This window comes from Chelon labrosus (assembly GCF_963514085.1).
Source record: "Chelon labrosus genome assembly, chromosome: 9".
NCBI classification, from domain to species: domain Eukaryota; kingdom Metazoa; phylum Chordata; class Actinopteri; order Mugiliformes; family Mugilidae; genus Chelon; species Chelon labrosus.
Window position 1 is genome coordinate 23,047,545 of NC_140359.1, and position 9,694 is coordinate 23,057,238.

The 9,694-nt window shown below is 41.1% G+C and overlaps 1 protein-coding gene across 1 annotated transcript; it reads left to right on the top strand.

Annotated features, from left to right (window-relative positions):
* Positions 1-322: 322 nt before the first annotated feature.
* Positions 323-7,517, top strand: psat1 (phosphoserine aminotransferase 1). The gene is made up of 9 exons (XM_084552279.1): positions 323-469; positions 1,614-1,674; positions 2,375-2,444; positions 3,191-3,396; positions 4,076-4,248; positions 4,468-4,637; positions 5,643-5,771; positions 6,687-6,824; positions 6,919-7,517. The coding sequence occupies exons 1-9, from the start codon at positions 413-415 to the stop codon at positions 7,019-7,021; spliced, it is 1,107 nt and encodes a 368-aa protein (XP_084408405.1). The 5' UTR covers positions 323-412; the 3' UTR covers positions 7,022-7,517.
* The last annotated feature ends 2,177 nt before the right edge of the window (positions 7,518-9,694 follow it).

Consider the following 9,694-nt stretch of genomic DNA (forward strand, 5'->3'; position numbering starts at 1 on the left):
AAGATATATATATTTATACAGTCTATGGCTTAAACCCACAATTTCCTCCCTGTGTGTACTCAAACTTGGCTGGTAAATCTCTGCACCTCTTTGCTCCGCTAGCACGTCTGATTTGTCGTTAATGTTCATTTTTGCAGACACAGTTATATGACAAACCCTGCTAAAGTGTGAAAAATTGTCTTCCTATCAATAACTGCATGTTTTTGGGTAACTTATTTCGTAACTTGAGTTTACGGGGTGCCCCTGAACGCAACGTTATGCAAACGTTTAATTGGCAACCAGCCTGTTGGGTGCAGGAGGAGGAGGAGGACAGAAGCTACAGAGGCGAGGTTGAGGGAGGGAATCATTCACACGCCACTGAATCAGACGCAGACAACATCTAGCGGCTGCACGCAAGAGATCCTTCGACATCATGGAGCAGAAACCAACCATCAATTTTGGCGCAGGACCTGCAAAACTCCCCCAGTCCGTAAGTTAAGCTCTCCATTTTGCTTCCCTGTGATGGTGGATGATTTTGCAGCCTCCAGACTTGATAGTTGATCTCAAAATCGGCGTTAAAAACACAGCTCTTACTTATCTACTGTAAGATTCTTTCTTTCGTAATGGCACGGGGGTGGCACGGAGCGACGCGTGGCCAGTGACTGTTGGAGTTAGACTCGAGGTCGCCTTGTCGTTTCCCAGCAGCTGCGAACAGGCTGAAAACGGTGTGTTGAGTTGCATCAGCCTCATTCATTCATGTGGAAACCGGCTTCTTTGTGCTGACAGCAGCAGAAACGACCTGTAGATGGCAGGAATGAGCTTGACAGAAATCACTGCCATCAGGTTTATTTGAGGTTATTAAAAAAGTGGTCTCGTGTAGACTGGTGCAGTTTGTTGAGCCCCTTGGGTTTTAGTCATTTGTCCTTAAAACGAGATTTGCATTTACAGCCCTCAACATTTCGACTGCCGCTTTTTAGTTTTTTTGTTTTTTGCAAATTTTTGCAAAAAAAAAAAAAAAGACCTGAAAAATCAACCATCAAAGTCCTGAAAGTAGACAAAAATACTTTTATAAAACGAATGAAACAGAAATATTATACGTGTGCATTTGTTTATTCAAGAATATCCATCATATGTTCACATCTGACTGTTGCAGAAGCATTGATTCGCACCAATAACGCCAGCTAGACATTTCCGGTAACTGCTGATCCGTCGTCTACGGCAGCTAGTACAGAACCACTTCAGTTCTGGGATGTTGTTGATGGGTTTCCTTCCTCACATGAACTGTTTGCTTCAGGTCCTTCCACAACATTTCTACTGGACGAAGTTCAAGACCTTTTCATTCCAAAACTTTTATTTTTCTCATCTCTAACTATTTTTTTGTAGAACAGCTTGTATTCTTGGGCTTGTTGTCTTTCTAAGTGACCCATTTTTTCTTTTGAGATTCAGCCCATTCTTTTAGAATTTGACCAATTCAGAAATCATTGGTCCATCAGTGATCCATCTATTTCTTTTTGTTATTTTGATTATTTGTGCGTTTGCTCGCAAAGTTCTATTTATTAAAAACCTCTTAAAAAGCGCTCATTATTTCAGTTTGTGATCATTGAAGACTAACTTTTACATTTGTTGTGTTGCAGGTGCTGATTCAAGCACAGAAGGAGCTTATCAACTACAGCAGCACTGGTATTAGTGTCCTTGGTGAGTGCAGCTACAGACATGTTTTATTTAAGTTGTTTTTAAAGAAAACCTTTGTATAATTCCCTACGATCACATTATGTTGTACCCAATAAAATACTGAGTTTTATTTAATTATATATTTGTTTTTACAGTAACAGGCACAGAGAGATTGGAATGATCTAAGGACACGGTCACAGTTTTTCAAGTCTGAAAATAGTAACCACGGTGACCATATGAAGATTAGATTAGGATTCTCTAACTGTTATAATTTCTCCTGCTCATACTGGCATCAGTTGTAATCAGCTGTTATAAAACCAAGCAAATCAAGTAGATATTTTCTGAAGTTGCTGTGTTTTTAGTGGAAATGTCCCGTTTCGATTCACTGAGCCGTGTTTCTTTGATTAGCCGTAGTGGAGGCATTAAAAATGATAATTTTGACCCCAAAAGACCTAAACCTTTTAAGATTCACTCAACTGATTTGCGTAACTTGGCTAGCCGATGCCTCATTTATTTCCGATAACAGTTTCAAAAGCATTTTCTCATTTAATAAGGGCCGTGTGCTTCACCACTTTTCCTGAAAGTGGCATAAGAAACGAAAGGAGTGATTACACAAAGCACGTGTGCATATGTTAAAGGTCATAGATATTCTTAAAGATTTTTTTAAAAGTAAATCAATGACAGCGAGATCACATTCCAATACTTTTTATTCTGTTTGATCCAGAGATGAGTCACAGATCGTCAGACTTCAACAAAATCCTCAACAAAACGGAGAGCCTCCTGCGCGAGTTGTTGTAAGTATTCTGTATCATCTTCTTTCTTCAGTCGCTCTGTACTGCTGCGCCATCAAGACACTTCCAGACTTGTTATTTTTTTATTTTTTGGTGTTGACAGTACATTTGAAACAAATGTGCTCAAGGTTTCTTCCTGTTAAAAGAGAGTTTTTCTTTGCCGCCACTGCATTATTGCGTGCTCTGAGGGTTTTAGGCTGTAGTTTCTTGATGTTTATATTGATGCTATATAAATTAAATTTAACTCAACTGGATTTCAGAGTGAAATATAACCTGTGTAAAATGTTTTTGAGTTTCTACTCGGCATTCCTTGCATCAGGCTGTAATGTGGAATTATTAAGAGTGAATTCTAAAATAATCTTTATAAAACTGCATTTGGTTTTAATTAAATCTGAACCACACACAAGCTATTATACTTGTAAAACTGAGCTGCGATAATTTAATTGCCATTACAGTACATGTTGTTGATCAGCATCATTTAAATTAATCATCTTAGAATAATTTAAATAAAACAGACTTTATAAGGCTTACAAAAAACTACTCGAAACAAAAATGTTGATGGTTGTGTGTTTTCTTTAAGTCATTATTAAAGAAACGGACACACAAATTATTTTAATATCCTTTTTTTTTTTTTTTTAATTTGTGCCAATAAATTTGGTTTTCTACCAGTTTACTAAGTCGGTCTGCAGTTTAAGGATCTGACCGCTGGACACGAAGATGTCTTAACACTGCGACCTTTGTCCTCGTAGAAATGTCCCAGACAACTACAAGGTGATGTTCCTGCAGGGCGGCGGGTCCGGACAGTTCAGCGCCGTTCCTCTCAACCTGATTGGCCTCAAAGAGGACCGGTGCGCCGACTACCTGGTGACCGGCACGTGGTCGTCGAAGGCGGCAAAGGAAGCGGAGAAATACGGCAAAGTCAACATTGTCCACCCAAAGCTGGACAGTTACACAAGTAAGCGCGTGTGTGTGTGTGTGAATACAGATACACAACTATCAAGGACTTTTCTAACTACAAACTTTCCTTTTATGTCATGAAGAATTTAGTTTTGATGAAATCACATCAAAAACGAATTTTTTAACTCTTATGAGTTGGTGGGTGACATTCAGGCTACATTAGGACAGTCTCTGTGTAGTGGTCTGGAGTGGAAGTGTGGATGTGTGCCCAGTCCGTTGCGTAACAAACAATAGACTCGACCACCAGTGAAAGAATCTGGTATGCGAGCAGTCTTTTCTGCTTGGTTGTGACTGACTGGGGCTTTCTTTGGGGCTCTTGTGCTGGTCCAATATTTGGTGGTAGTTATATAGTGTAGTTTGAATTTCCTTGAATTAGAAATGCAAAGTTTGGTTTGAAAAATATCTATAGCCTATATTAAAAAAAAAAAAAAAAAAAAGCATAGCTTGTTCTGTTGCACTTCTGGATCACCATTAAATAAAACAAGTTGTTCATGGTCTCCAGAGGATGAATTCCTCGTACGGTTAACATATTAGTTTGATATATTTGCTGACAATGAGATGGATTAAAATTTGGTAGCATTGTGTGCATGTCATATTAAAGAGCCTCTAGGGTGGCTGTAGACTCTTAGTCTTGAGTAACGTTGTTATATGGTCCTGTTGCCCCCCCACCCCTCCAGAAATCCCTGACCCCAGCAGCTGGACCCTGAACCCCTCAGCCTCCTACGTGTACTACTGCTGCAACGAGACAGTCCATGGCGTGGAGTACAACTTCACGCCTGAAACCAACGGGGTGACCCTCGTCAGCGACATGTCCTCCAACTTCCTGTCCCGACCTGTAGATGTCTCAAAAGTAAGGACAAGAATGCGACTGAAAAATGTGTTCTCTTCCACAAATGTCTGTGTTGAGAAAATATTTATGGCAGCTTTAACTATAATGCAAAAGTTAAAAACGGACACGAGATATCTACTAAAAATCTTCCTCCTGCAATTCCTCTCTGGACAAATTCAACAGTTTCAGCCCCACACGTCCATAGTGCTGTATTTTGATGTGTCCTCTTGCATTGTGCAGTTTGGGCTGATTTTCGCCGGGGCTCAGAAGAACGTGGGCTGTGCCGGGGTAACGGTGGTCATCGTGCGGGAGGACCTGTTGGGGCACGCTCTGAAGGAGTGTCCCATCGTCCTGGACTACAAGGTGCAGGCGGAAATGAACTCCCTCTACAACACGCCGCCATCTTTCAGGTACAGACTCACCTGTTTCTTTGTAGAACCTTCTCCATCTCCTACAGATTGATGATGGTCAGTATATTACTGTCAGCCACGTAAAATGTCCACATAAAATGGAGATGCTTAGCTTACAAAAAAATAAAAAACACACACACAAAAGTACACTGATTTCTGTGTATCTCTTAGAATTGTTTACATTTTTGAGCAGATAAATCTTTTAAGGAGCAGTCCAGCATTTTGAAAAGTGCAACTATCGCCATAATTTACTTTAAGAGTTGAAAAATGCACCAGCTGATTGGCTACAGTTTAGTTTGTATTTATGTAGGGCATTTCTACCTATTTGTACTCAAAGCAATTTACAATCGCATGGCACATCTACCCATTCACACACCAGTGCCAAGAACTGGGAGCAACTCAGTGTATTTAGTGTCTTGCTCAATGACACTTTTGCATGTGGTCCATGTACTGGGGATCGAACTGCTAACCATTTGGTATGTGGACAGCCTGTTGTACATATCGAGCCACAGCTGGTGGAAATCATGGCTACTTTACACATAAAATAAGAAAAAGTGGGCAGTCACCCGTGGTGCAGTTTTAGGGGTTGGATACCTGTGTGGGTGTGAAGAGGATTTGAACCAATGAGTCCCAAATCGACTTCGAGGGTTTCCCGTACTATGTTAATGCTATGGCGGCCCACCAGGGTCTAATTTACTCCTCCATGGTCTCGTAACAAATTGGAAATATTTTTGCACGTTTCAAACAACGTTGCGCTTGCGTTGTTTTTCCTGTTGCTCCTGAAAGCATCTCTCCCTCCGTTTTGAAACGTTACTACCAATTTTTAAAACCCAATGTTGGTGCTCTTGATTTTTTTGGTCCAAGGAGATTTACAGTTATTTAAAGAGAGTAGGTCAAAAGACGTAACGTAATTAGGGGCTTTTATTACGACAATAAAACCCCCTCCCTTTCCAAAAAGTCATTATATCATAGAACCACAACTTGTCTTTTTCTCTTGGCGTTCAGCATCTACATCATGGGTCTGGTCCTGGAGTGGATTAAGAACAACGGCGGCAGCGCTGCCATGGAGACGCTCAACAAGCAGAAGGCCTCCATGATTTATGACATCATCAACGCGTCCAACGGTTTCTATGTGTAAGTAGAAAACCTTCAGTGATAAGAACCATCTGCGACGGTCCAGTTTAAATTCCAGTACATATATCATATATCATACACATATACAGATACATATATCGGCTTAAAGTACTGTTCAACATACCTGGCAGGTCTAACCGTGCAAGTGTTGGTTCAGCAGAATGGAGAGTGAAACACACACGGCTGCAGTTTTGCAGAACTGCGTCAGAATCTAGCCTTATAATATTACAGTGATATCAGATCTTGTGTTGTAAACTTAAGACCGATGGTGTTATAGTTATACTCCAGCCATAAATTTCCAGTTTCTATCTTGAATAAAATGCCAACTCTGCTAGACGGCTTCAGCTCAGCATGTTTAACTTCAGAAGTAAAGGTCAGTTCTTGGCTACAGTCAGGATAAAATTAATAAAATGACTCGCACATGAAATACGCAACTTACTTTAAGTGAGTTTCTGTTGTTTGTTAAAAAGATAAAATTGCTATTTGCTTTCACGTAAGATAAATAAGAGGTGTAACGCAATGTAAAAGTTTATTACCTTATCAACCAAGTGTTGCGCAAGCACAAAATGCTGCCACCATGCTTGTGTTTCTTAGTGTGCCTCTGGCAAAAATTACCTTTCAAAATAAGAGTCTGCTTTCAAAATATAAGTCAAGATAAAAAATAATAACACCGCCTTGAGAAAATACTTAACGTAACGTAAGGCAAAGTCCTTAAAAGAGGACAACTATGTCAAACTTTAACTCCAGGCTTCCCTAAACTCCACCCCCTTTTGTTTTCTTGAATCATTCCTTGATTCTATTGATATTTTTTACTGAACAAACTGTATAATAGTGACGGTCACAGCGAATGCACTGATTCAAGTAATGAAGGGAAATATCAAAACATTTATTTTATCGCTGTGTCCACCTGCTCAGATGTCCCGTGGACACGGCTTGTCGAAGCCGAATGAACGTGACATTTCGCGTGGGGAAGAAAGAGGGCGACGACGCCTTGGAGAAGGAGTTTCTGGACGGTGCGTCCAAACGTGGGATGATATCGCTGAAAGGACACAGGTGAGTTTGCCAAACGTTTGCTTATGTTGCTGTTGTAGTTTATTTTTGTATATGTCTACGTTTTGTGACGGTTTGTTTTTGTCGCCCCCTACAGGTCAGTCGGAGGAATGCGCGCCTCTCTGTACAACGCTGTAACGCTGGAGGACACCGAAGCCCTCGCCGACTACATGAAAGAATTCCTCAAACAGCACCAGTAAAGCTAGGATGTGATGGAGCACGGCGGCGTTTCACTACTTTACTACAGTTTTTAGAAAGCTATCTTGAATGTGCGCCTTTAAAGCACAAGTTTTGTAACACCTCTTAATTGTTCCTAATAAGCTCAAACCACTGATGTTGTGATGCGTTAAACGACTTTGTTGACTAACAGTACTTTGATGTACATACTCTAGGTAATTCCTGTTACTTGTTTACATTCCAGTAAATCTATCGTGGCAATAACTAACTTTTTTGCGGTGTAATTGCTTTGAAAAATGTTTTACAGTGAAGAATAAGTATAATGTCTGACGTGGGAGAAGAGAGAGGCAAACAACGAAACTAGTTTCTGTTAAATGAGGTATTTTATTGAGAATAGTTAGAACACAGATCAGTGTTGACTGGCTGTGGTGGTTAAATGGTATATAACATATCGCTAAAGGGTTCATCAAGCTTAACACATGAAATAAAAGCACATAGCTTTGGTTTTACAGCATCCAGAAACTTTTTGCTGAACATGAAAACATTCACCTCCGTTGTCTGGGCTGGAGGCAGAAAATCTCAAAGCCTGGGAAAAAGAAATGATACTAAATCTTTACATACACCAACCAGACATAACATTATGACCACCTACTTAATATTGTGTAGGTCTCCCTTGTGCCTCCAAAACAGTTGTGACTCATCAGAGAATGGACATGGACCTTCTGAGGGTGTCCTGTGGTGTCTGGCAACACAATGTTGTTAGTGGGGGGGGCTTTGGGTCCTATGGGTTGAGGGGAGGGGCCTCTGTGGATCATCCCACAGATTCTTGATCAGTTTGGGATGTAGTGAATTTGGAGGCCAGGTCAACACCTTGTGCTGCTCCTCATGTTTTTTCTGAATTGTTCTTAAACCGGTCTAGGTGGGTGCTACATGTCTAAGTAACATCCACACGTATGAATGCCAGGCCCACCAATCTTTTGTTGGAGTGAACTGTATTGGGAACATTGGGAACTGATTATTCTCCGGCATATTTCTGCCGAGCCAATCAAGTCATTAAGGAGGGCTTTGATGAACAGACGCTTCTCATTGATTGTATTTCTTCTTCTGTATCGGTTGTGACATGTCCCATAATGAAACCTTAGGACTCATGTTCAAACTCGCAGGACATTCCTTGTAGGGTGCCGTCAGTCAGTGTTACTGTAGTTATACAGTACTTTCAACATGCCACCTGCCACGGGGTTGGACATAAAAACAAATGGAAGTTGCACAGTTGCTCAATACCTGGCTTGTTGTTTAAAAAGAGGAAAGCTAGGCTTTTACGTCTTCAGGGAAGTTAAAAATTAATTTACAAGCCCAAAGAGCTGAGGAAGTATCCCAGAGGCAAAAACTTTAATTGTTATTGGTGCTAAATAAAATAATCTGTCTTGAGACATAGTTTAAAACCCACAGAGCAAGCACTGAGAGCAAGAAGGGAGGAAAAGAGTGGAGGAATGTCCACGGCACCAGGACCCCAGTGTATTTAGCACTGTGAGGATGTTATGTGATGAGTACAAGGAATGAACACAGTTTTGTTCTCTTTTGTTCGACCTCCCTGGAGGAGAAGCATAAGAGGCAGGAGGTGGCAAAACGAGAATTTAATTACAGGAACCTGTGACGTAACACAATCCTAAGGGGCTACTGAAAATGCAAAGTGTGTTGGTTTGGTTCACAGTGACTGACACATTTCTGGAGAGAACATGTGAGGGGGTCATGTGAGACGTGGTGAGTGTGTAATTATCATGACCGGCCACAAGCTTCACGTTCTGCCAACAGCTTCTTCACTTTATCAGTCGACATCTCTTTAGCAATTAAAAACCACAATGTCTGTCCTCCGTGGCTTAATAAACCCCTTAAAAGTACACGAGATAAAGCAATGTTGACTTGAACACATGAAGCATGTTCTCCTATAGACTGTATATTAACAGTTCTTGTGTTTTCCATGCCCACGTCTCTATGGCGGAAGTTATTGAATATTATTATTAGTCCTCTTTTTGCACTGGGTAAGAAAAAAGTAGGTAAAAACAAGTCCCTATCCACTGCTCCAATAAAATGACAGACAGATCTCTTAAATGAGATTCCCTTACATCTTATAACTCTATACCGATCAGCCACAACATTAAAACCACTGACAATTCAGTGTTCTGCTGGGAAACTTTTGGACCTGGCATTCATTCATGTGGATTTTACTTAGACATGTAGCACCCACCTAGACCAGACCAGGCACCCCCACCCCATAGCAATGACACTCCTTGATGGCAGCAGCCATCCCCAGCAGGACGCAGCGTGGAACAACTAGGAACAACTCAAAAAAACATGAAGAACAGCACAAGGTGTTGACCTGGCCTCCAGATTCACTAGATCCCAAACTGATCCAGTATCTGTGGGATGATCCACAGAGGCCCCTCCCCTCAAAGGCCCCCCACTAACAACATTGTGTTTCCAAACACCACAGGACACCCTCAGTAAAGGCCCATGTCCATTCTCTGGTGAGTCGCAATTGTTTTGGAGGCGACCTCCAGGGAGACCTGCACAATATTAAGCAAGATGTTTTTGCATCACGTAACCTCTAGGTGGAAGTGTTCATCAAGGAACTTCATTTTGTTTTCAAACGTCTCCATTCATAGTGATGTTGGGTGTTGCCCACCTCATTTAATTAG

Coding starts and splice junctions, on each gene's coding strand:
- psat1 (XM_084552279.1), top strand. CDS start 413: ATGGAGCAGAAACCAACCATCAATTTTGGCGCAGGACCTGCAAAACTC. Junction 470..1,613: donor CTGCAAAACTCCCCCAGTCC/GTAAGTTAAGCT, acceptor GTTGTGTTGCAG/GTGCTGATTCAAGCACAGAA. Junction 5,772..6,686: donor GCGTCCAACGGTTTCTATGT/GTAAGTAGAAAA, acceptor CCACCTGCTCAG/ATGTCCCGTGGACACGGCTT.